Source organism: Zootoca vivipara, chromosome 8, assembly GCF_963506605.1.
Source record: "Zootoca vivipara chromosome 8, rZooViv1.1, whole genome shotgun sequence".
NCBI classification, from domain to species: Eukaryota; Metazoa; Chordata; class Lepidosauria; order Squamata; family Lacertidae; genus Zootoca; species Zootoca vivipara.
In genome coordinates, this window is record NC_083283.1 from 83,147,589 (window position 1) to 83,174,717 (window position 27,129).

The window sequence follows — 27,129 nt, forward strand, 5'->3', positions numbered from 1 at the left end:
TGGGTCCCACAAAAATGTTTGACTTGTCAAAAGATAAAGAGGCCTTTATTCAGAAGCTGAATAATGATCTTGCTAGACCCACTGTGTGACACACCAGTGACATGTTTCAGATACACCTGCAAGCAAACGCCAGTTGGAAAGAGCTCCTATTGCAGTTGCTGCCAGTTGTGTGGCATTCGAGGTAGAAGTGTCTTTCCCTACTTTCTTCTATTAGCTACTTCCGACAAAATCAATTAATGGCAGAAAGGTTGTGGTGGGGGAATCAGGGCCAACCTGAGATGTTCGGCTGCTTGAAGCAAAACAGAATATGGTGCCTGCCTGCTGAAACCCACCTCCTGTCCTGGGGGGCAGCGGTGGGGGGGGGAGAGGAGTCCAGAGAGGAGCAGTTCAGGAGACTCCTTGGGACCTGGATCTGCCCTCCCAACACGCCCCCTCCTGCCTCACAATGCTTCATGGGCAGCCAGCCCTGGGGGGTGGGGGGAATGCTTAATTTTTTTTAGCTGTGAAGAAATTGCATGCTCCCCAGCTTAAAGTGAGACGGGTTCTCGATTGCTAAGACCCTGCATTCCTCTCTGGCCCACAGCAAAAGCGAAGGAGGAGCAGGGAGAGGAGAAGGTCCAACAAAAGAAGAAGACCAGGGAGCTGAGAGTAATGGATCCAAAAATTGCACAGAATCTTTGTGAGTAGTACAACTTAGCCCAAAGTGTTTGTGGTACTAAGGGAAATTGCAGAGTGTGCTTGAAAGGCTTAGGGTGAATTAGTCAGTGGAAGTCTGACTGGAGGTTTTGTGCTTCTCTTTGACTGTGGCAGCCATATTTCTGGGCTCCTTCCGCATGCCTTACGAGGGAATCAAGGATGCCATCCTGGAAGTGAATGAAACAGTGTTGACTGAGTCCCTGGTGCAGGTGAGCAAAGACTGGAGCATTTGAGGCGCTCCCCCCCCCCTCCTTTCAACTTGTGACCACCATATGTCAGTCATTAAAGCCTGCTTTTGCTATCCATGACTGGGGTCCTAGCAGTTGATAACCACATCATATGCATTCAGGTTTTGTGGATCACAATTTGTTTCAGGCCCTGGTATAATAGAGAATGGAGACCATGCTGCAGTTAGAGCCCTTTCTATTTTAAGACTTGCAATGTAAATTCTGTCCAAAAGGCTGTTGAGGAAATATTTGCCATAATGTTCTTCCTTTCTTGAGTGGGGAATAACTCACTCTATTCTGCCCCTTTGAAGATGATTCCTTAGCCATGGCAGGAAGTGCCAGTTGTTTCCTCGGTCCAGTGTGGTCATTTTGCCTAGGAGCCCCAGTGTGAGCAATTTCCTCCTCTTCTTTCTCAGAACCTGATTAAGCTTATACCAGAACCAGATAAGTTGAAGATGATAGCAGAACTGAAAGAAGAATATGACGAACTAGCTGAGCCTGAGCAGTTTGGAGTTGTGGTAAGTGAGCTGCTCTTGCCTCTAGAAAAGAGAAGAGGGAGAGCATCTCTTTCTGAGAAGAAGCTGCTGAACATGACATGTTCAGCATGACATGTACATGACATGGTTTTCTTCATTTTATTTCTCAGACTTCATGTGTCCCATCCACTCTCCAGAGATTTCTCTGTTTCTTCCATGCTGTACACCAGGCATCCCCAAACTTCGGCCCTCCAGATTTTTTGACTACAATTCCCATCTTCCCCGACCACTGGTCCTGTTAGCTAGGGATCATGGGAGTTGTAGGCCAAAACATCTGGAGGGCCGCAGTTTCGGGATGCCTGCTGTACACTGTCATATGTGAGGATTGACAAAGTCCTCTGTGTTCCGTTATCTGGACTTCTAGGAAATTGAAAAAAAAATATCAGAGAGCAGTGGAGGATATGTATCTGGTCTTGGTTCCCTCCACCCACCCACCAAAACTGTGGCCACTGCATAGGGGTCATTACTTTTTTTATCCGTGCCCTCCAGGCATCTGATGCCCTAAACTGGGAGAAAAGTAACATTTGGTAGTCAGGCAGACACATTTGCCAGGAAGCACTGTTTCCTTGTCCTTGTTGGAGTGTCCTACTGAAAGCCACAACTAGATAGCACCTGGCTCAGCAAACAAGTAGAGTTGCTTTTGGCTTTGAAAAAGAATTTGAAGGTTAGGTGCATCAGTGCGATGCCAGGGCAAGGACAGGAGTCCTAGCAACAAGTGAGCAATTTCTGTTGCAAGCCTGTGTGTTCCAAGGAAGACATAATCAAGGACAAGCCAGAATGGTTTAGATAGTACAAGAAGTTCCTCTGAGGAAACACTGACTTTGACATTTTAGTCTCTAGGACTGAGTACTGCAAAGGTCATAGATACAAGAAGCAACAGAGCTAGAGCTGATATTTCTCTGAGAAAACCAGACCCACCCCCTTGCTAAAGTCAAACTTTCTCAGTTATCCTTCCACAATGTTCATCCCATATTCAGAATAAAACTTGTACCCGGTAGTTCCATTTATTTCAGTCTCATTGAGCAGTTGCTGCCATACATCCTACACTGGATCCTCAAGAGTTGGATCTATAGACTTCTGAAGGGGAAAGGTTCTTTTTCTGCTTTCAACATGTACTTTTTCTACAAAGTAACGCCTTAACTTTTTTCTCTCCTTTTTGTTTTTGTTTGTAATAATGGCAGGGAAAACCAGAATGGGTTTTGCAAGCTCCTTTAAAGCCAATTACCGTAATATTCTTTGAGAATCACAGTGTATTGATAGTTGTTTTTTATATTAAGCTGGTGTCAAAGTGTTCAGCACCATACAAACCCCACAACATGGATCCTAAAGAAACCACACTTGCTGATGAATATCCTTTCTCTTCTTTTCCCTCTTCTACAGACCACCTTGGTTCCTTGTCACCCTTGTCTTCCTTTTCCTCCATCTGTGCATGACAGTGTTATTCTGTCCCCTTTCCTTCCCAGATTAGTACAGTTCCCAGTCTGAGGCCCCGTCTCAATTCCATCCTCTTCAAGCTACAGTTTAATGAGCAGGTGGAAAACATCAAGCCACAGATAGTTTCTGTGACAGCTGCCTGTGAAGAGGTCCGCAAGAGTGAGAGCTTCTCCAACCTGCTCGCCATCATTCTCCTGGTGGGCAACTACATGAATGCTGGCTCCTCAAATGCTGAAGCCTTTGGTTTCAACATCAGCTTCCTCTGCAAGGTGAGCTTCTACAGGCAGAACCTCTGCAGACAGAGCTGTTCAGGTCATCCTGACTCTACAAGCCGCTGGCATATTTTGGGGCTGGGGGAGAAGCAACTGATGAATGGCATTCATCGTATTTAACCGAACTCACAGTAGCCTGCTTTCTCCACTGTTAGCTCCGAGACACAAAGTCAGCTGACCAGAAGATGACTTTGCTACACTTCTTAGCTGAAACGTGTGAGATGCACCATCCTGAAGTGCTGAAGTTTCCTGATGAAGTCATCCACGTGGAGAAGGCTTGTCAAGGTATTTTGGGGCAGGTGTTTGTGCATGCGTTCTCTGGCTGCAACTTACCATCTCAGGCTTTTTAATGTGAAAAAGGACCTCAAAGAGGCAGGGCATTCTGTTAAAGGCTCCTAAAGGTTTGCCCTTTTCAAACATGTTTGCTCATGCTTCACTTTGCCTCTCAACAACTGTTTCAGGGCTGCGGTTTTTTCTTTTGTTATCCAGGGCTGCTGCTCCTCCTTCACAATAGCACCCCAGCCAGAGATCCCATTGTGAACCTTATTTAATTGTTTTTTTTTTACATTTCTGTCCCAGTTTCTTCCATCACAGACCCCAGGGTGACATACGCTATGTTCCCAGCCAATCACCCATCAGGGCACTGACCAGACCCAGACCTGCTTAGCTTCAGCAAGGTTGATTGCCTCGTGGGCCTTTGGTCCATACCCAGGGACCATGATGATATTGCTGTGCCCAATAACCAGTCACATTGGGCAATGTTCCTGCAAGTAACTGAAACCACTTCAGGGTGAAGGAGATGTTTCTTGTATCAAATTGCCCACAGTAAGATGGTGCAAGGTGGGGCGTGTGGGCAGCTGCCTAAAAACCAGGCACTGCAGGTGTTTCCTTGCCCATAATTCTACCTCTTGTGCCATGCTACTGGTAAGAGGAACAGACATTTCACTCTTATTCAGCCTTATTCCACCACCAAACATCAGGAGCCTTATAGCCCTGCAGCTAAGACATCAGGGTTTTTTAAAATTAGTTTTCTGTTGTATTACAGTACATTACCATATATTGCATTACAAATCTGTGAATTCCACCACCATTTCCCCTCTTCCCCTTCTCTTTCCATATCACCCACCGCTCTCATTTGTTCTTTTTCTCTCCCCTCTTTCTTCCCTCCGCCCCCACTCGATTTCCTTCCAATACATATCATACATTATTCTTTGCAGTCTGTGATCTTCCCCATTTTTTCCCCTATTTTCTTTCTTTTCTAAATTCTCTTTTATCACGTACTTCACATTTTAGTCTAGGCATATGAGCATATCTTTTTCTGAGCAGTGCTTTGCTATATAGTTCTCATAACATTTCCATTCTTTTTTTTTTATTTGACTGATTTCTTATTATAGCAGTTAATTTTGCCAAGATTATATATTCATTTAGTTTACAAATCCATTCCTCCTTTGTAGGTAAATTTTGTGATTTCCATTTTGTGGCTATCACTACTCTAGCGGCTGTGCTTGCATATAGAAAAATACACACACACACCCGGCGCGGCATTTCCTCATCTAATAATCCAAGGAGATATGCCTCTGGCTTCTTTGTTAAAGATATTTTCAACATCTTCATTTCTTCGTGTACTGTTATCCAAAATTTCTTAATCTCCTCACACCTACACCACGTGTATTGTGGTCCCTATTTCTCCGCCGCATCTCCAGCAGAGGTTGGATTTCAGTTTGTGTATCTTGGCCAGCTTTACTGGTGTTAAGTACCACCTATGGAACATTTTTACAAAATTTTCTTTAATTGTATATGAAGCGGTAAATCTTGTATCTTCCTTCCAGAATTTTTCCCACTGCTCTAGGTATATAGTTTCCCCAAGATCTTGAGACCATTTAATCATTGTTTCCTTTTATTAATTCCCAGTCTAGTAATAGATTATGTTTTAGATAATAGTTTCTTGTTATTCTGTATCACTATATTGTTAAATTTTGAATCTTCTTTTGAAAAGCCTTTCTTTTGATCTGAACTGAATATGCTTCTAAACTGTATATATTGCTATCTCTCCACTTCATATTTCCTTATTTCTCCATAGGTTTTTAACCTGAGCTTTCCTTGTTCCTTTTTCCTCTTCTACCGGTATTAATTGTCTATATGTTGGCCAGTTTAACTTCGTATTTAATTTTTTGATACTATATGCTTCCACCGGTGATATCCACCAAGGTGTTTGCGGTTCCATATATAATCTATATTTGTTCCAAACACTATATAGTGCTCCTCTTAGTATATGGCTTGTAAATTCTTTATCTATGTGGCGATTCACCCTGAGTCAGGACCCAGAGTGTAAGGGGTTAAGCAAGCTGGGGACAGTTTAGAACCCTCAGGGGCGGGCTCAACCAAGGGATAAAAACCCCTCCCGAGCGGCAGTTGCAGTTCAGTTGGTGTTGGAGTTCAGTTGGTGTAGGAGTTCAGTTGGAGTTGGGAGAGTTGGAGTTGGAGATCAGTGAGCTAGTGCAGTCAGAGTTGGTTGGGTAGTGAGAGACAGAGAGCTAGGTGGAGTATTGGAGGGTAGGAACATTCAGACAGGATAGCAGTGTGATATAAAACTAGTTGTGTTGTGTAACTTAGAAGGTATAGGCCGGTATAGGCAACGTTTTAAGTTCATGTACGATATTCTCAATCCAGTAATATGTACCAATCAATAAACTAAACTTGTTGTTTTTAAATCATATCCTGGTCTGTGTCCTTTGAGAAGGGAATAGCAAGTATCCAGCTGGTAGACTGAGAGGAGCTGCAGCCTGGGATACAACGTGTCATTGGTGCAGCACCAATCGATCTTAAAAACGGAAAGTGAGGCAAGCTTACAATCGTGTTAGGGAGAGGAACACAAACACCTGGAAGGGGAAAAGGGTGAATTCTGTGGAGAGTTACCCAGCCCTAGGGTGTGAAGTGTTGATCCTGTCGTGAGAGATTGTGAGAGGAAGCCGGACTTACGTTTTATTTTAAACTATTTTGGGCAAGAGGGTTTACGTTTAGAGGTCAGTAGAAAGTACGCTGGAGAAAGTTCTGAGGTAACTTTAGGCGTGACTTTGGGACCTGAGTGTGAAAGCCCAGCCTAACAAAATAGTTGAAACACCCACCAATAGCTAAATAAATAAAATGCCACCTAAAAAAGCTAAAACCACTCTGAGAGAGGCTCACATTGAAAGCTCTGAAGAGGAAAATGGGGTGTCACAGGTAGAGGAAACCTGTGCTGAAGAGATTATTAGAGACCCTTCTGTAGGAAGGAGTGTGAACATCTCAGAAGATTTTGAGAGATGGAAACTAGAAAAAGAATATAGTTTAAAATTAGAATTAGCACGATTAGAAGCTGAGAGAAAGAAAAACTACAAATTGAGATGAGAGAGAAAGAAATGAAATTACAACTTGAGAGGGAGCGAGAAAAACTACAATTTGATAGGAAAAGAGAAAGGGAAGAAAAAGAGATGAGAGAGAGAGAAATGAAATTACAAATTGATAGGGAGAGAGAGAGAGGGAGGGAAAAGAATACAATTTGGAGATGAAAAGGCTGGAAATAACAGCGTTCAATAATCAGAATAATAGTAATAATAATGCCACCCAGAACATTAACAGGGTAGATCTAAAACAATTCCCAGAATACAGGGAACATGACAACCCTTAATCCTTTATAATATTGTTTGAAAGGGCTTGTCAGGATTTCAAGGTACTTCCTGAGGAACAGATGCAAATATTAAGGGCACGTATCAGTGGGACTCTGACTGAAATTTACTCTCAAATGCCCTTAGATCAATCCCGAGATTTTCAAACATTTAAAAAGATGGTATTCGTTAGATTTGGGATAACAAGTGAGCAACTGAGGCATAAGTTTCGGACTGTATGTAAAGTTCGTGAGGAAAAATTTGCTCAGTTGGGAGCTAAAACCAGCAACTATTTAAATAAATGGTTAGAACAAGAAGGGGGCTGATTCAGTAGAGAAGATTAAAGAAGTATTTGCACTTGAGCAGTATTATGAGACAATAAACAGCCATCTCAAATATTTAATAAAAGAAAAACATCCAATTATGTTACAGGAGGCTGCAAACTTGGCTGATGAAATTAATGAGATCAGAGAACATGTGTTTGATGCACCTAAACAGAGGGACAAAAATTGGGAACACAATAAAGCAAAACAAAGTTATTCACCCACAAAATTTACCACAGAAGTGGGGGAAAAGAAATTTACCTCAGGTGCACCAGTACACCATAAAGAGATCACTACCCCTAGGAACCCTGAGGGGAAAATAAATAAATTTGGAGGGCAAAATAGACCCGAGTTGACCTTTTGGCAATGTGGATTAAGGGGACATCGACAGGCGCAGTGTACCTTTAGTTTAAGGACCCTAAGCCAAAAAATTAATTCACCACAAAAGCAGACATTTTGTGCGCAGAAAGTGGAGAATCTACCAACTGCCACAGTTGCTATGGTAACAACAGAAGGGCCAAGTATGCCACAGCCTGCCTTAACAAGAGCAACGTGGGGAACAGGAACCCTTACCAGTGACACGGGTTGTTCAATGTTATTTAATTAGACAAAATGATATTTTATTAGCTAAAACTGGAGAAGAAATTTGGGTAAATGATAAATCGTATATCGCTCTAAAGGACACCGGTTCTCAAATTAGTATCGTTCATTCGGATCTTGTACCTGAGACCAGTATTCTTAAAGGAAAATCCGTCACTCTGAAAGGAATTTCAAAAGAATCTGTAGTTTTACCTTTAGCAACAGTTCATTTAAGATATAAAGATTGGGCTGGAGATTGGGAAGTAGCAGTGTCATCAGTAATTCCAACCGCTATGTTGATAGGGTGGGACATTCTGGACCATGTGCAGAGTGCTTTAGTCCTGACTAGGTCACAAAAGCAGAGTCAGGCAGATAAAGACGCAGACAATGTTACAAGTAATGTACAGCCTGGAGAAGCAAGACTTGTGCCAGTTACAGATAGGCAAGCAGTATGTTTTTCTACCAAGCAGAAAAACGATGCAGAGTTGCAAGTCTATTTTCAAGCAGCAGATCCCAGTAAAATATTAACCGCAGAATGCCCAGAACAATTTGTAGTTGTAAATGGTTTACTATACAGAGAAATACTTTTAAAACCCACTAGAGGGGGAAGGCAAATTCATAGACAACTCATGGTACCTCAGGAATATAGACACAAAATTATGCAACATGCCCACTGAAGTATATTTGGAGGTCATTTAGGGATAACACGCACCAAGCAAAGAATCTCAGAATTTCTTTTGGCCCAGGATGGGTAAACAAATCAAAATGTTCTGTCAGACCTGTCATATTTGTCAGTTACAGGGTCATGGGCAAGATAAGACAAAAGCCACATTATGCCCTTTACCTATAATAGCTACTCCTTTCCAAAGTCTAGGAATTGATATAGTGGGGCCACTGCCAAAAGCCAGTCGCAGGGGTAATAAATATTTATTGACCATAATGGATTATGCGACCAGATATCCAGAAGCTGTCCCATTGCGAAATATAGAATCTGAAACAGTGGCCACTGCATTAATCAATTTTATGTGTAGATTAGGGTTTGCCGAAGAAATAGTGACTGATTTAGGCTCATCATCCACTTCCAAACTGATGCAACGTTTATGGGAGAAGTGTGGGATCAAACACCTTACTTCTACTCCTTATCATCCGCAGACTAATGGGCTGACGGAAAAAATTAATGGGAGTCTACAGCGAATGATCAGAGCTTATGTAACTGAACATCCAAAGGACTGGGATGAAAATTTGCAAGCCTTATTATATGCATATAAATCTATTCCCCAGGAGAGCACGGGATTTAGTCCCTTCGAATTATTGTTTGGCAGGAGAGTTAAAGGTCCCCTGGATTTACTGAGATTGAATTGGGAAGAACAACAAGAGGGAGACCCAGAAAATGTCGTTGATTATTTGTTTAAGCTACAAAATACTCTCAAACACTCTTTAGAATTGGCAGGGGGAAATTGTAAAAAAAGCCCAGCACAAACAGAAAGTTTGGTATGATAGGAAAGCATGAATGAGATATTTTGAGCCAGGGCAGGAAATCCTTTTATTAAGATCTGTAAAGGGAAACAAACTACAGTTGGCATGGGAAGGGCCTTTTAACATCGTATCTAAAATGAATGATGTAAACTATGTAATCCAGATTGGTGAAGGAAGGCGTGTAGTACATGTCAACATGATAAAGCCCTATTATAAAAGGGAGGAATATACCCTCTTTGCAATTAAGGTAGACCCTCAAGATTTGTCAATACCTTGTTGGGAGAGGGAAGGAAAGCCTAATACCTTATCAGAGGTTAAATTAGATTCTCAACTCTCAGTGATTCAACAACAAGAGATAAAGCTAATATTACTGGAATATGCCCTTATATTCAGCAATAAACCTGGCATTGCTAAAGGAGTGACTCATAAAATAGATACAGGGAATCTATAGCCATTGCCCCATACCGAATAACAGGAAAATATACTGAGGCTGTTCTAAAGAAGTAAAAGACATGTTAGAAGCTGGAATTATTACTCCATCAGCAAGTGCTTGGGCAGCTCCAGTACTTTTATTGGACAAGCCAGATGGCTCGATCAGATTTTGCCTTGATTTCAGAAAGTTAAATTTTGTAACAAAGTCTGATGCATATCCAATGCCTAGGCTCGACAACCTAATTGAAACAATTGGTAGTTGCAAATTTATATCCAGTTTAGATTTAACAAAAGGATATTATCAAATTAAAATGGACCCACAGGATAGGGAAAAAAACTGCATTTAGAAGTCCTGTCGGGTTGTATGAATTCACAGTGATGCCATTTGGGCTGAAGAATGCTCCTGCAACATTCCAACGACTTATGGACAAAGTTTTAAATGGCTTATATGCATTCACCATTGCTTACTTGGATGATATAGCCATATTTAGTAAGACTTGGGACGACCATAAGAACCATCTAAGAACTGTTTTAAAAAGACTTACCAATGCAGGGTTAACCATCAAAGCCACAAAATGCCATATTGGGGGCAACTCAATAAAATATTTAGGCCATATGATTGGAAATGGTCAAGTTAAACCTCTAGATACGAAAGTAGAGGCAATAACTGTTAGAATATTCGGGGTGTTAATCCCAATATTCTTACTACTGCTACTGGCTTCGGTTAAGAAGACAGCAAACAATCGTAGGGTGTTAATCTACGTTTATTCAGAGAGTGTGGTTTAAGTGTGTTCGCCATCACTCTCCAGTTCAGAAGTGAAAGTAGAAACAGAACAAAGAACATCACATGACAGGAGATCAAGTTACACTGTCTCCTGTGTGTGGGAAAGTACAGCAATCTCATAAAGTAAACAATCAGCCACATGCAGCATCTGTGCCATGTAGAGGATTTATGCTAACATCTCCCCTGAATCCTGAAATGGAAAAAGATGCAAATGTGAGAGCATCATTAAGAGAAGTGAACAAACAGTTGTCATAAACAAAGTAAGACTTTTCTGCTGTGTAACTCTCTGAGACTGGATTTACCAGTTTTGGCTTCCAGGGGACCAGAGCAGTTGCTCTGTTGACAGAAACAGTGTTGTGTTTGACAACCTGTTGTTGTGGCTTAGCCTGTGTGACTGCTGCCTGTTTTGGAGTTCTAAGCACAGCTAAATTTGCAACTCCTGAGAATACCTCTTGGGTCCTCTTCTGATCCTCTTAGACCTGCGTGAGAGGTGCAAATCCTGTTTACTGAGATTCTCCCCTTCAGGACTTTTGGGAGAACTCTTACCAATGGTAAACAGTGGAGCAAGTGCTTCTAGCACTTTTTCATCATCCGATGATGGTCTGTTAAAGACAGCATGAGTTCCTTTGTGTATGACTGTCTCCCCTGTGTCAGAGCTACTTGGGGTGGAGCCATCAGCAAAGGAATCATCTTCACTATCACTCGTGTCAGTGTAGGAAGCATCAAAATCATTAGCACCTATGGGAAATTCATCAAGAACATGTGTTTCTTGTGGCGTAGGAGTGTGTTCTACCTCTTGAGTAAGAATCACCTCATTGGAAGAAGGCAACATAACTCTGTATTGACCTTCCTCAAAACCCAATAGAATGCCTTGGACTGGCTCGCCCTCAAGCGAAGCCACCCACATTTTGGTTCCAAAAACCTTAATGTTGCTCACGTCAGGCTTTTGCATAGCTGCCAAGTTATCCCTTTTTTAAAGGGATTTTCCATTATGCCGAATAGGCTTCCTCGCGAGAAAAGGGAAAACTTGGCAGCTATGCTTTTGTTTGAACAGAATCTCAAAAGGAGAACGCTTCTGTCCTTTAGGAACCTGTCTGAGCCACTGGTAAAGAAAAGCTGAGATGCTTTCAGCCCACAGTTGTTCAGACAATTCTGAACTCAGCAGTTGCGCTTGCATGCCTGCTTTTAACTCAGTGTTAACCTTAACACATAGGTTTTTGCCCCAAGCTGCCTGGGTCTTGGCAAACTTGTGGTGAATGCCTTTGTCATCAAAAAAGGCTTGAAACTCCTGTGAAGTAAAAAGAGGAATGTCATTGGTCAACAAACATTCAATTTTACAACCATGTTTCAGTTCAACCATAGCATAAAACTCAGAAAATTTCACAAGAGCCTGCTGAGGCTTTTGCAGAGGATAAAACCACATATATTTAGATAAGTGGTCAGTTATCAAAAGATAATATTTGGCCTTGCCAAGGGACTTCGGCATAGGACCAAAAACACCAGCAGAAACGATCTGGAAACAACGTGTTAGACCTTGCTTGCTTGGTCGCGTGCATGCCTCCTTAGGCTCCTCTGGACCTGTTAAACAATCATCAACAACGTTAAAACATGCATCACTTTTATCATAAGATAATCTGAAAAGGTTATCTTTGTCTCTGTGTCCTTCTAAAAGAACTTCTCCATTTTGAGAAATCACACAGGTGCCCCTGTGAAAACACAGCTCAAACCCCTTCTCATCAATCAATTTGAGAAACACTGAGAAGGTTTTGCTTCAGCTCTGGAACAAGATACACATTACTGATACTCAAATTTAGAGATTTCAGAAAAATAGTTCCTTTTCCAATGGATTTCAAAGAACCGTGACAATCAACTTTAACTTTTCCATAATTAAGATACGCATGCCATCCGTATCTATTATTAAAGATCTAATATGCCAATTTGTTCTTGTATATTTTTTATAATAAGTTTTGTCTTTTCCATATTCATTTTGAAACCGGACACCTTGCCAAAATAATTTATTGTCTCTATTGCTTTGGCAGTACTTATTTCTGGTTCTTCTCTTGTTAACAGAATGTCATCCGCAAAAGCCCTGATCTTAAACACCTCTTTTCCCAATGTTATTCCTGTGATCTCCTTATCCTCCCTTATTTCTGATAACAGTATTTTTAATGTCAATATAAAAAGTAGAGGTGAAAGGGAACACCCTTGTCTGGTGCTCTTCTGTACTGGAAAGCATTCTGTCCTGTCACTATTAATTATCAGGTTAGCATACTGCTTCTCATAAATCACATTTATGCCTCTGCAATAGTTTTCTCCCAGTGAAGCTAGCTCTAATACCTTCTGTAAAAATGTTCTTGATAATTGATCAAAAGCTTTCTCGGCATCAATTAACATGAATGCCGCTCTCTTATTTGGTCTTAATTCCAGGTATTCCAACAAATCAATCACTATCCTCATATTTGACTTTATATGTCTATTTGGGAGAAATCCAGCTTGGTCTTGATGTATGATGTCCTTTAATAATAATTTCAATCTACTTGCTAGAATTCCTGCAAATAGCTTGTAATCGTTGTTGAGCAGTGATATGGGTCTATAGTTATTTACTAATTCTCTCTCTGTTCCCTGTTTGTGGATTAAAGTAATGTTAGCATCTTGCCAGGAGTTTGTAATTTTTTCTTCTCTCGTTATATTATTCATTAATAGCATCTTCTAATTTTTTATAGTGTATTGCAAGTAACCCGGCCGGCCAGGCCTGGTGCTTTCCCCAATTTTAGTTTAGTGATTGCCTGATGTACTTCCATTATCGTGATTGGTGCATTTAATTGTTTAATTTTTTCTTCACTTGTTTTTGGAACTTGTTTATCTTGTAGATATTTCATTATTTCCTGTTCTGTTTCTGGTCCACTACTGTATAATTTGGTAAAATAATTTACAAAACCTTTGTTTATTTTTTCCTCCGTATCTTCCCTTCATATATTACCTTATATATTTGTCTCTCTGTTTTTTCATTATCTGCCAAGCCAGGAGTTTACCTAGCCTGTTACCTAATTCAAATGATTTTTGTTTCATTCACTTTATCGTATTTTTCATCTCACTAAATAATGTTGATAACTGAGATTGCAATAATTTGATTTTTTTTATTTAATAATACATCTTTAGGTGATTTAACCAATATTTTTTCATCATGCGCTATTTCTTGCTGTATTTGATTTAATTTAGCCTCTCTAATTCTTTTTTGTATTATATTTAGTTTTATGTAGAAACCCCTTATATAAGCCATCCCTGCATCCCATACCACTCTCAGATCAGTTTCTTGTGTCACATTTATTTTTTAAAAAATTCTTTCATCAACTTTCGACTGTTAATGTCCTCCGACTGTAGAAGTTGTCTCCATTCTTGCAACTGTACTTCCTCATAGTACAATCCGATTCTCAGTTCCCACAGTTTTCTCAAAACATTTTGCTGGAACCCAGGTGCATATACTTTTGTTGTCATTCTCAGACTCTTTCAAGGTCACTTGTCTTGGGAGTCAGGCAACAGTTACAAAGTTTCATCAACCACATTTTGCAAAACTGGCTGTCATATTTATCAAGTTCTATTGCCTTAAATTTTAAAAAGGTATTTAATATATAATGTTCGAAAGTCTATGCACTCTTTTCCTTCTTTTCTTTTTAATAATACTGTCCGCTCGCTGGTCTGTCAGGGCTGCTGGCTCCAAGGAAAGAGCAGACCTTTCCCATATTAAAATCTCACTTTATTATTACAGGGAATTTTAGTCAGCACTGTCCATCTCCCCTCTTACCCTGCTTCGAGGGGGGGAATCTTTTTTCGTGGTCTTTGAAATTATCCTTAAGAAAGCATACTTCTTGTCCCGGTTTCGGGTTCTTTAAATAACTGTTTCTCAAATTGACCGGTGGGAGGAGATGGCTTCCGTATTTTCTATCTCTCTCCCATTTCCAAATTATAATCCAATAAATTTTTTAGTCCCAATCAATAAATTTTGACTTACTTAGTCCAAATCTTTACTTTGTCAGGAAGAATCCGCCGCTTGCAGGCTGAAGGCTCGGAGCTTTGCTTCTTGGAGGTAACGGTGGTGCCCAAAATGGCTCCCACGACTTCCACTCCGCTGGCTCTCGGGGGCTCTACTGAGATTCCCGGGCAGCGGAGGAATCGTGTTTGGAGCTCTGCCAGGCTGCTAAGCCCCCGGGACGCTCTACCTGGGGTTTTTATGGGGATCCACGTGCCCCTGCGGATTCCCCCCCCCCTCCGCGATGCCAGAGACCTCAGAGCTCGAGGTCTCTGCGCCTTCTCGTCAGCGCGGCAGACCGGAAGCCTCAAAGAGTCGGACACGACTAATCAACTAAACAACAACAACAAGCTAAGCTTTAATAATAAAGAAAACTGTAACAGAATAACATAATGAGAGAAACAAAATACAGCAACATGAGGCAAGTCCATAGCTGCCAAGTTATCCCTTTTTTTAAGGGATTTTCCCTTATGCTGAATAGGCTTCCTCGCGAGAAAAGGGAAAACTTGGCAGCTATGCAAGTCTGAGGCAAGGAGCAAGAAGAGACAGTTAGTCCTTAACTGTCCTTCTTAACTGACACTGAAGGGAGGGGCTGATTCTGGAGCAAAGCACGCAAGCCCTCTACTATTATGGCAGCATCCTCATGGGTGCCTCCTTTCATGCCCCCCACCTCTGCCAGAGAAGCGCTGCCAGTATAGGTTCCGATTTCCTGATTTCCTGCAAGGTCTTGACTTGGTATTAGGCAAGCGTCCCCATGTTCCACTGCTGGGAATAGGATGTTAGACTAGGTGGGTCATTGGTCTGGTCTTGGAGGACTGCTGTGATTATTTCCCACTCGGAACGTTTTGCTCTCTTGACTGCTTCATGCTTACTTCAGAGCTGACTGGTGGACACATTTCCTTTAAGAGGGCATTTTTATATGCTAAAAGGATCCCCCGAGAATCATGGATAATGTCGCTTCCCTCATGTAGTGTTATAGAAATTATCCCTCTGTGTGATTCCTTGTTCATTCTGTTCACCACACCACTGTGTGTGCTTTTAAATGGTTGAGGTTTCGTTTGTTTTAACAGTTTTTACTTTTTTCTAGCCCAGTCTGAAGAGTTGGGGAGAAGTCCCTACCATGGAGAAGTCCCTAATAGCTAGCCCTGCCTTCTGGTCTGATGGGTGGTAATATCCTGAAGGATATTAAAATTCCCCCCTGCCTCCCTCGAGAAATTACAGTGAGCAAATTCCTTGTTTTCTGATTCATCTACTTCTGCTTTGTCTTCCCTCCCCCCAAAGTTCCTGCGGCAGATTTAGGGAAAAGCCTGGACCTCATGAAGAAACAGATTTCAGACTTGCGGCGCGATGTTGACAACTGCCCCAGTGCTACAGAAGAGAAGGATAAATTTAAAGAGAAAATGTCGATATCCTTCAGAACGTTGTGAACTGGGAATCCCTGAGAACAGCATGTGGAATAAGGAACTCTATGTGTGCTACTGGGGGGGGGAGCCCTTTTGGATTCTTTCCTCATTTGGGGGGGACACTAATAAGATACAACCAAGGGGAGCTGTGAGGAAGGCTCTCTTCTCCAAAGTCACAGACAATGACTGCACAGTTGTGATCACATCGCTGTAGTTGTTGTTTATTAAATTAATAGCTCCCCCAATCCCCAGTTTCAAAGACCATAGATAAACTCAAGGCCTGAGAGAAGAGGAATGTTTTTGCCTGGTGCCTACAGATATGCAATGAAGGCTCCAGGCCAGCCTCCCTGGGGAGAGCATCTCACAAGCAGGGAGCCTCCACAGAAAAGCCCGTTCTTGTGTTGCCTCCCTCTGGCCTCTCATGGAGGGGGCACACAAAGAAGGGCCTCAGATTCTGACTGCAGGGTCCGGATCAGTTCATATGGGGAGAGGTTTTAGTGGTGTTGGGGAGGCATTGTGTACCTAAGGGACCTTTTCATTTACCACAGGGTTAGTACATGCAATGACAAGGTCTGGTCCCAGATTTATTTATGGCTCAAATTGGAGCAAGCTCAAACTTACTTAATACTATTCCATGTGTGTCCAGCTCATTTTGTGGGCAGTAGGACCAGATGTATGCCACCTAACAAGATACTATCCTTTGGAGTCTCCAGCTATGAGTATTGGGGGTGGTGGTTCTACAATACATGGGTAGATGCTGCCAGGAGCGCTGGTGGAACTAACTGCTTATAATAAAGAATTCTTAGTGAGCAGATGATAGGCATCCCTACACAACAAAGCAATGCTAGTCATTGGATGTGTGTAGAACTCTGAATTGCAGGAAGGTTTTTGGGGGGAGGGGGTGGAGAGAGGACATTGAGAAGTTAGTTGGTTTGAAACAGAAATACAGTGGTACCTCTACTTACGAATTTAATGCATTCCGAATGCACATTTGTAAGTCGGAAAAAATTGTAAGTCGAATCCCATAGGAATGCATTGGGAGAAAAAAAATCGTAAGTCGAAGCAACCCTATCTAAAAATTCATAAGTAGAATAAATCCTATCTAAACAGCATCCAAGATGGCGGACGGAGCTCCATTCGTAAGTAGAAACATTTGTAAGTCGAGTCATTCGTAAGTAGAGGTACCACTGTACAGGCACACTCTCAGCAGATGACATGGAATGGGGAGAGCAGTTGAGAACACCGAGGGTCACCTGCAGATAGAGCTCTTTTGTTACACTTAGATTGTACCTCCACTCAGCAACTGTGATCTTTAACTCAAGTCTTACAGCTTTGTTAAGGAGGCTGAGGAGCAATATGAGAAGCTGCGGATGATGCACTCAAATATGGAAAACCTCTATATGGAGTTAGGACAGTATTTCCTGTTTGACACCAGTAAAATATCTGCTGAGGAGTTCTTCACTGATTTGCACAACTTCAGAATCATGTTTTTGGTAAGCATCCCCTCTGGCCTGTTAAGCTGCATAACACCCTCTGCTCATACAAACTGCTTTGAAACTGCTTTGCTTGTGAAAGCCCACCCAGCAATGTGCCTCCAGCAGCACATGAAACAGTGCTTGGTAGGAGGCAGCCACCTCTTGTTGCACGAGTTTTTCATTTTGCCCTTATTAGGACTTTTGCAGAGATTTTGGTTGGAGGTGTTTTTGAAATGTGTTTGTACACTAGAATTGCTATTCTTGAGAACCTCAAAGGGTGTGTGTCAATGCTTGTTCAGATATAAATGTTGTTTAATCTGTTTGCATTGCAGTTATACAGCCAAATCTGCTGAGAGATAAAGCATGCCAAAGGCATTTTTAAAAAAAGAGTTCTGGTCATACCAGAAGTGTAGTGTGGGTTTTGGTGCAGTAACATGCATGTGTCTGTTTTCACCTGAGATGTTGGAAGGCATATGGCTGCATTGTATCCAGTAGCTAGCATTCACTTCCTATGAACTTGGAGGAGGTTTCATTTAACTAAAGCTGTTAGTAGACCTAAGTTACACAAATCTGTTGAATTCTTCTCTCGTGTTGTCCTAATTCATTTCTTGAGCTATCTTTTATGCCATTGAGAAGGAAACATCAGGTGGACATCCTTGCCATAACTCCCCCATAGCCCATCTTACCAGCCATCTGTGTCTGGTTTTCAGCAAGCCGTAAAGGAGAATCAGAAGCGGCGGGAGACGGAAGAGAAGATGCGTAAAGCTAAGCTAGCCAAAGAGAAGGCTGAGAAGGAACGGCAGGAGAAACAACAGAAGAGAGAGCAACTGATAGATATGAACGCAGGTAATGTAAAGCAGCTTGGTGGCAAGAATAGGGAAAAGGGGACCGAATGCAAAACAGAGGGACCTGGAACTGAAGTCTTGAGTGAGTACAGTAACAGATCCTGGCCTAGTGATACTGATTTCCTAATAGTGCCAGTGGATTTATTCTATAGTTGTCTCAGTGGATGGGAAGCTATTTAGAAGCGGGCAGAGTCATTGCAGGAAGGAGGGTCAGTGCCATAAAGGTTCTTTTGGATCAGACTCAGAGCCCAGCACCTTGCTTGCAACTGTCGCCTTCCAGCCTCCTTGAAGAGACGAGGCAAGAACCCTCCATGCACTGTTTGCCCCCTAGCAATCAGTACTCAGAGGGGTACTGCCACTGAATATGGAGATCCTATTTAGCCATTATGGCTGTGTTCAGGGGAAAAGGAAGCCAAACTTAAGCCCCTTTAACTGACAGGCACATCCCTAGTTATGTACCAATTTCCATCTCAATCATAGAAGCTTTCAGTAGCAGCAGCTCTTAGGTTTGTGTCTTGAAATCTGAAGAGGCTCTTCATACTTGGCACAGGCCTACCCTGGAAGCACTTCGGAAGTGAAATGAGACTAAGTCATATGCATGTCTTCAGCTGGGTGTAAATGGGGTTGGAAACTGTGATGGACCACAGTTTCCTGGTCCATTTCCATCATATCTACATGAAGCAAAATGACTCTACATTTATTATTCTCTATGTACAAGTTTAATGCAACTTTTGATATAAAAGTGCTTTCTGTGCAGGAATTTTCTGGTTTGGTGGCCTTTGTTCTTTTGGTGCTTTCTTCCTCTTCCTCTTCCTCTTCCTTTCAGAGCTCAATTTGGTTTTGCTCCTTTCCTTTTCATGGTTTTCCATGGCATTTAAATCCTGTGGAATGTCTTCCAATACTATGCCTCACTTGTCTTCTTTCAGAGACGAGTAAAAACTTTGTTCTGCCAAGCCTTGAGAGCCTCTTAGCTTACTGCCAGGGCTTTGAATTTGTTCTTGTATATATTTTAGCTTGCATGATGGTCTGTGTTCAATTTTTCCTCAGTAAACAGCTTTGAGAACACTTTGTAAATAAATAAATGGGGCTGGATAACAGCAGTACCACTTCAGCCCAGGATTATTTAAGACAGTGGTTCATTATGAACAAGAAAGATTATTGTAGCACCTCAAAGAACAACAAATTCATGATGGCTTAAACTTTTATAGATTAGGGCCCACTTCATCAGAGGCATGAATTGCTATACAGACTGTTTGCATTTTATTGCTCTTTGACTCCACTGATCACCATTATTTCTCTCTACACCAAAGTGTGTGTGTGTTTGTGTGTGTGTGTGTGTGTGTGTGTGTGTGTGTGTGTGTGTGTGTATGTATATATATATATATATATATATATATATATATATATATATATACACACTTGCCAACTGAGGAAAGATTTTATGTGTCTCTATGACAGCTTCCTAAGGGGACCCAGGTGGCGCTGTGGTTAAACCACTGAGCCTAGGGCTTGCTGATCAGAAGGTTGGCGGTTTGAATCCCTGTGACGGGGTGAGCTCCCGTTGCTTGGTCCCAGCTCCTGCCAACCTAGCAGTTCGAAAGCACGTGAAAATGCAAGTAGATAAGTAGGAACCGCTACAGCGGGAAGGTAAACGGCATTTCCATGTGCTGCTCTGGTTGCCAGAAGCGGCTTTGTCATGCTGGCCACATGACCTGGAAGCTATACGCCGGCTCCCTCGGCTAATAATGCAAGATGAGCGCCACAACCCCAGAGTCGGTCACGACTGGACCTATGGTCAGGGGTCCCTTTACCTTTATGACAGCTTCCACCAGGGATAGCCAATGTGGTGCCCTCTGTATGATGGTGGGCTCTGCCAGCCCCTTCCAGCATGGTCAGAGGTGATGGAAGTTGTTGTCTAACAACATCTGGATGATGTTACCATTAATGATGATCTTGGCCATTCGTCAGAGTATATAGCCTAAATTCTGGAGGATCACGGGTCTCCCACCCCTGTCTTTCGCCACAATTAACTTGTTAATCTTTAAGATGCTACAAGTCTCTTGTTGTTTTTGCTGCAGTAAACTAACACAGCTACTCCCCTGAAAGTATAGGGTATTGTAATGGACCCTGGAACTATGGACTGAGCCCACTTTGCTTGACTTGCATGTCTTGCAATTGAACAGCAATTGTGTGACTTTATAGTACTAATTTACCCCTTGTTAATGCAGCAGTCACATATCTAAATAGATAGCATTTGTTAATTAGACTCCTATCTAGATCTTAGTTTCTAATTGCCTAGATGCTTAGAAGGCTTTAATGAAGACACCCGCGTCAGTTTACAGTTCTGATTCATGCCTCCAATATTAGCGCAAGTTTTCCAAATTCTGGTTCTGATCGCCCAGCCAAGTGACCGTCTGCTAATCTGTGTCTTTCCATAAGGCTTCCTTACACAGAGACACAATCCTCTCTTAGCTACCAAAAACATTCCTTTGTTAGAACATATGGACTCAATTACTACCCCTGTCTGCTTATTTCCTGTCTCTCGCAATTTCCTGCCAGTTACCCCTGCCTTTGAGCAACTCGAAGTTGTGCTGAGTGACATGGCTTATGGTTCTCCTCACATTCCTTTCCCCTTCCCCCACAATTTTGTCTTGGATTACTGTGGTGAAACAGTGCTGTGAGTAATATATAAGCAGAGAAAACAGCCCTGGCCTAGTGAAAGAAGGATGTGAGGGAGATGGAGGGCCCCCATAGTTCTCACTGAACCACTCCCAATTTGCCTGAATTATTTTGTAAGTTCGACGATGCCAGCTCTTGATTTCTGTACATAAGGGTCCCCCCCCCGCTCCACTAAGCTTCAGGAACAAGCAGAGAAACAGCAGTAAGAATTAAGGGGTACCTCCAGCTCCCCTAGGCCAGTGCTATTTTTCTGCTTCTTCCTGAAGCTTAATGAAACACGGAGGTGGGGAGAAGAGAAAGGGGTCCCTTATCTACAGAAATCAAGAGCTGGCACCACGAAACTCGCAGAATAATTCAGTTGGGTTGGGAGTGGTTCAGTGAGAATAAATGGCATGGACCAGTGGCTTGACTTGATTATTATTTATTTAAATGTAAGCTAAGCTTTAATCATATTTGGGATGCGGGTGGCGCTGTGGTCTAAACCACAGAGCCTAGGGCTTACCCATCGGAAGTTCGGTGGTTTGAATCCCCGTGACGGGTGAGCTCCCGTTGCTCGGTCCCAGCTCCTGCCCACCTAGCAGTTCGAAAGCACATCAAAGTGCAAGTAGATAAATAGGTACCGCTCCAGCGGGAAGGTAAACGGCATTTCCGTGTGCTGCTCTGGTTTCGCCAGAAGCGGCTTAGTCATGCTGGCCACAGGACCCGGAAAAACTGTCTGCGGACAATCGCCAGCTCCTTCGGCCAGTAAAGTGAGATGAGCGCCGCAACCCCAGAATCGTCTGCGTCTGGACTTAATAGTCAGGGGTCCCTTTTAAGCTTTAATAATAATGAAAACTCTAACCATAAATAGCATAACGAGAGAAACAAAATAAAGCAACATGAACCAAGTCTGAGGCAAGGAGCAAGAAGAGACAGTTGGTCCTTCTTAACTGTCCTTCTTAACTGACACTGAAGGGAGGGGCTGATTCTGGAGCAAAGCACACAAGCATCCTCATGGATGCCTCCTTTCATGCCCCCCACCTCTGCCAGAGAAGCGCTGCCAGTATAGGTGCCGATTTCCTGATTTCCTGCAAGGTCTTGACTTGGTATTAGGCAAGCGTCCCCATGTTCCACTGCTGGGAATAGGATGTTAGACTAGGTGGGTCATTGGTCTGGTCCTGGAGGACTGCTGTGATTATTTCCCACTCGGAACGTTTTGCTCTCTTGACTGTTTCTTGCTTATCTCAGAGCTGACTGGTGGACACATTTCTTTTAAGAGGGCATTTTTATATGCATGCCTCTTAGCTGTCAAGGAAATAAACAACTGTCTGACTTTTAGAAGACATCTGAAGGCTACCCTGTTTAGGGAAGTTTTTAATGTTTGATTTGTTTATCGTGTTTTTAATATTCTGTTGTGAGCCACCCCTGAGTTGCTGGGGAAACCCAGCCAGATGGGCAGGATATAAATAATAAATTATTATTATTATTATAGCTTAGCAGGTTGAATGTGCCACAGATATAGGTCAGGTGTAGCAGGTTATTTTTGCCAGCAGATGGCGGTGTGGATAATGGATTCAGACGGACCGAAAGTACCCAACAGATGTTCTGGTGTGATTTTATAGGTTTATGTTTAGCCAGGAGCTGTTGCCACGGAAACCAAGATTTGCAGGGCAGCCTGTGAATTAGTTTAACGCTTTCAGCGCCAGGCTGGCTGTGGATGGAAGCGGGGGGGGGGGATGACAACAATGGAATTAAATGAATTAGAAACATTTGTTCTCCTGCAGATAATGTAATCTTTGGGCTCTCCTTTTTTCAGCAGACATATTTGCAGGGCCTTTGTATCCCGGCAAGGATGTTAGATGGACTAGCTCCCCGAATGCAGAGACAGCGCCAAATCTGGCTTCATGAGTTTTCATTCTCAAAACTTTAAATGCTGCAATAATTTTTGCTTCTGCCATGTTTCCTCTCACCCCTCACAATGTCTGTAGAAGGTGTCGCTGGTTTCCCTTCTTTCTGTGAGAAGGGATGCCAAACAAAGGCACAGCCCCTCAGTTCTTTTTTCCTGCACCTCCCTTGGACTGCTTTAGTGAGGTTATCCGCCAGAGGCTGAGCTGCTCGCCTGGCAAGAGAGGATCATGGCAGTGCACAGCTTCTGCCAAAGGAACAATGCAGGGGTCTCCCTTGGCACATGGTTTTTGGGCCAGGAGCATCCTTGTTGCTAGGGGAAGGCGATCAGTTGAGATAGGCCAGCTAATCTCCTTAGTAGCCAGAGAACCACTGAGAGCGAAAAGGAGATTAATGGGAAATGGATGTCACAAAAGCCCTGGGGATGCTAATCACATCAAGGCAGCAGAATAGCCCAGTAGCTGGGCCCATTAAAAGCTGCTGGGAGCCTGCCAGGAAGCCCCCCCTCCCACTGCAACATGTGTGTGAGAGGGGGGAGGGGGGGAACTGCCTTTCAGAGGGATTCCTCCCAAGCCTGTCTTTAGGGATGGATGGACTGATCAATCTGTTATTTTAATGCATTTTGCTTTCCTTTTTTTATGTCAAATCATGTGATGTTTTAGTGTGTGTGTGTGTGAATTAGGTCAGGTTCCTTTAAAATGGTGACCAGAGAAAAGGCTCCTCCATCCATCCTTGCCTGCCTTGCTAGTGCGGGGACAGGGGAGGCCTGAGCCATTCCTCAACCCTGTAATGGAATAGCTGGAATGAAGCGAGGGGAGCTGTGATGGGGGGGGGGGGTTCATCTCAGTTTTTGTGCTGATAAAGAAGTAATTTATTTCCTCTTACTAGTAGAATAGAAAGCATGATTGCTGAGGGCCAAACCAGCCGTGCTGGGGTGGGGGGAAAGCACTAAAGGAAAACCTGCCCCTTCCCTAGCCTTACCTTCTCAGAGTGGTGCTTTGAGACATTTTCTTCCTGCATTCTCACTTTGATTATCAGAGGTGAGTTTGGAGAAGATTTATTAAAGCAGTGAGGGTAAGGCAGGGGAGGAGTGGGGGTTTTCTCATCCCCCAACCTTTTAACATAAAAGTTAACACTAACACAAACTGGCAGGTATGGTTCTGAATCTAATGTACAGCAGAATTGTTTTTGGGATTACGGCTCTACATAGTGTGAGTGCCTAGTTTAATATTTCCCCATGTTATAAAAAGAACTTACTCCCCATGTCAGTTTGAAATCACTTTGAGAAGCATTTTAGTGTGGCTTTCTCCTTGACGTCAATTTCCCACACGTATAAAGTTTTGTTTGTTTGTTTGTTTACAAGGGAGTGCATTCAAATATAATTCAATTCTCTCCCCAATACCTGCACCCTGAGCCAGAAAATATTTCACCTTGCACTACAGTATTTCTGAGCATTTGATGGGAGCCTGGTGGGTGATCTTCCCATGCGCTCTTTGTATGGGTGTCTTGGAAAGCGGTATTCACCTGATACACACTGTGGGAGGGCTTGGTAGATGGTGTCGTCTTTTGCATCTGTAAGAATGTGAAGGCAATGTGAGTCACCTTTTCTTTTTTTCTTTTTCTTTTTGCACTTTGCAGAGGGTGATGAAACTGGAGTTATGGACAGTCTAATGGAGGCCTTGCAATCAGGAGCAGCCTTCCGTAGGAAAAGAGGACCACGCCAAGGTATGTTCTGTTTGGCCCAGAATTCTGATCCTCTTGTTGATCAAACCTGAGTTGTGTGGAAGAAAGATGAAACTTCAGTCATGCCTAGAAGGCGTTTAACTCACCAAGCACATGTTTGTGGCATGATGGCAGCTCACAGTTTTCTGTCTTTGCCATTCTGCTGACAATGTAAGAGGCAAGTTGATTAAAAAATAGTGTCAGTCTTCAATCTAAAAATCCGTTGCTTATCTTTGAAGTTCATTGAGTGACCTTGGGCCAATGTTCAATATTGGTTGTTGGTTTGTATTTATTTACAACATTATGAAGCATTTTTGTAGCGGGTACAATTGAGACCAGCTTCTTCACTTCAGAGTGGGTATTTGAGATTCGGGGAAAGACTAGACTTCTCTAACTCACCCATCAAACTTGATGGGTTTCACAGCTCTTGAATGCATACCTGTGGCAATGATTTGGTAGTTAATCTGTTTATAGATGCCTTTATGCCTGAAGTGGTAAGATGTTCTATGAAAAGCACGTTTGGGAGACTATTGGCAAAAGGATGCTTGCTGTGTTTCCATGCCAGGACTGTTGATTTGTCTTCAACTCCTTTTCCCTGCCTGACTGTTGCTTCCTCTTAATAGCCAGATAGTCTAAAAGCCAAAGGTACACCTTGCAGTTTCCTGGATTCTATAAGCCCTGCGAAAAATCTGGAACACTTTTAGCTGGTTGACCCTATGGATGAAAGGACATGTAACATGGGACAATGTGTTAAAGAGCTCTTATTTAGCATCACAACTTCAGTGAGCAGCTCAAGTTGACTAAAATATGCAGTAATTACAAGATGAAATCAATAGTCCCAACACAATTTAAGCTATTACACACTCCCTGGTTCTTCTGGTGCAATTTGGCATTCAGGGTACAGACAATTTAAAAAGAAAGTTTGGATGACTTCACCGCTTTTTCCTTTTAAGTCTCTCTCGTTACTACAAGGAACCTCTGGGAGAGCTCATGTCCAGAAGGGCTGATTTTCACATGATTTCTGACAAGAAAAACCACAATTTGCTGATTCAGACAAAGCTGCTTCATGCAGTATTATATTTAATGCCCCATTAATATACAAGCTAACAAGATTGTTCATGCTTTTTCTGTAAAATGAAAGGTCTTCCTTCATGATAAGTAACATTTTCTCTGTGTCTGTGTGTGTATGTGTAGACATTTTAAAGAATTTATTTACAGGAAAAACATGAAATAAGTGTAATTAATGTGTGTAAGAAAAGTGTAGTTTCACTGATACTTTATATTTACACACACACACACACACACACACACAAATATACACATGTCTTTCCATTAACAGATCATTGAAATGTTACATTTAATTTAATAATATGAAGTAAGAATTTGATAATATGCAGGTCTTTAGAAATTGATCAATTTAAGTGCTAACTAATTTTGTTAAATGTATTAAAGCATGTTAGTTTCAAATTGGTATTCTGAGGTTAGAAATGGTTATGTATTTGATCAGTAATTTTCTGAAGAAGGAGACATTGCAAAACCCTATGTGTTGGGCACTAAATAGAAATAGTTCTGCATCAGTCGTTCTACAGTTTCACTTTGATGCAGCCAAACTCACCTGAGGAGTTGTAGATAGCTTTCAGAAAGTTAGTCAAAGCAACCCAGAGCAGGTAACAGAACAAGAATGACTTACTGGTATGTTGTTGCAACCTGCTGCGTCATAGATAGTTAAGCTGAAATACTAAGATTTAAACTTCAGTACTAAGGTTTAAGCTGTTTTGGTCACCTTTTGGGTCAGTGGGATCAAGTTGGATGTAGATTGTGCTTCCCAGAGCAAGAGAGTCTTCACAATGATTTGCCTTTTGCATTATGGCAGGGAGGAAAGGAAAATAATTCCTAAGGCAGGGAAACGTTGACTGAGCTGGTCTTTTGAATAGGTAGGGCAGAGTTTGGTCTTCTTCACATACCACAGCAAGCCAAAGTAGTCATCTGTATTCAAGGTTTATCCTGTACTGTAGTTAGAAACTGTGGTTGTGGTTGGGGAACCTTAACTATGATCCCTGGTTTGGACAACATGCCATGTCAAACCTTGGTTTAACTGCTGGCCTGTGCTGAGCAGCCGCAGTCTCCTTCTTGGAATAGTAGCAGCTGCAACAAGCCTGCCACAATCACTTTATTAGAGTGTTTTAAGGGCTTTTTAGGATTAGGGTTGGATTCAAGTTGCTCTGCACATTTTCAGCAGTGTTGAGGAGAGAACTCAGTCAGCATGCATGGCCTGATCTCTCAGCAGCAACCAACCTTTAAGAGGGGCCCATATGTTGAACAGAGCAAGGGTTGAAGAGCCAAGCAGTACTGGTTCAATTCTTAGAGTATACCAAACTGCCATTTAAAAAGCTTAAATTTGGGTTGGTGTGACGTCTGAATGGAGCCACTGTTCATTCACTGCTGTGTATTACTTGAAATTCCAGCCAGTTTCTGTGTTGCTCCATTCTGCAGGTGTGCCACATATTTCTGTCTATACAAATAATACAAATGGAGACGTGTCCTCATGCTACAGGTGGCACTGCAAAATACAGTGTGATGGCTTACCCAGGTGAGCCGTGGAGGAACAACCGGAACATACTGCCCTCCATCCCTGTGCACACATTGGCCTGCTCCGCTGGCTCCTCTAACTGCCAGCCCTGGGGCCCTTGC

The 27,129-nt window shown here is 42.4% G+C and overlaps 1 protein-coding gene across 1 annotated transcript in view; it reads left to right on the forward strand.

The window, feature by feature from the left end:
* Positions 1 to 27,129, forward strand: part of LOC118079381 (protein diaphanous homolog 1) — an 86,712-nt gene that overhangs the window by 53,555 nt on the left and 6,028 nt on the right. Inside the window, exons 18-26 of the mRNA XM_060278094.1 lie at positions 584 to 679; positions 811 to 905; positions 1,340 to 1,441; positions 2,923 to 3,162; positions 3,321 to 3,450; positions 15,712 to 15,836; positions 17,162 to 17,326; positions 18,019 to 18,154; positions 24,355 to 24,441. Coding sequence (XP_060134077.1) covers positions 584 to 679; positions 811 to 905; positions 1,340 to 1,441; positions 2,923 to 3,162; positions 3,321 to 3,450; positions 15,712 to 15,836; positions 17,162 to 17,326; positions 18,019 to 18,154; positions 24,355 to 24,441 — 1,176 coding nt within the window. The remainder of the gene's footprint in view (positions 1 to 583; positions 680 to 810; positions 906 to 1,339; positions 1,442 to 2,922; positions 3,163 to 3,320; positions 3,451 to 15,711; positions 15,837 to 17,161; positions 17,327 to 18,018; positions 18,155 to 24,354; positions 24,442 to 27,129) is intronic.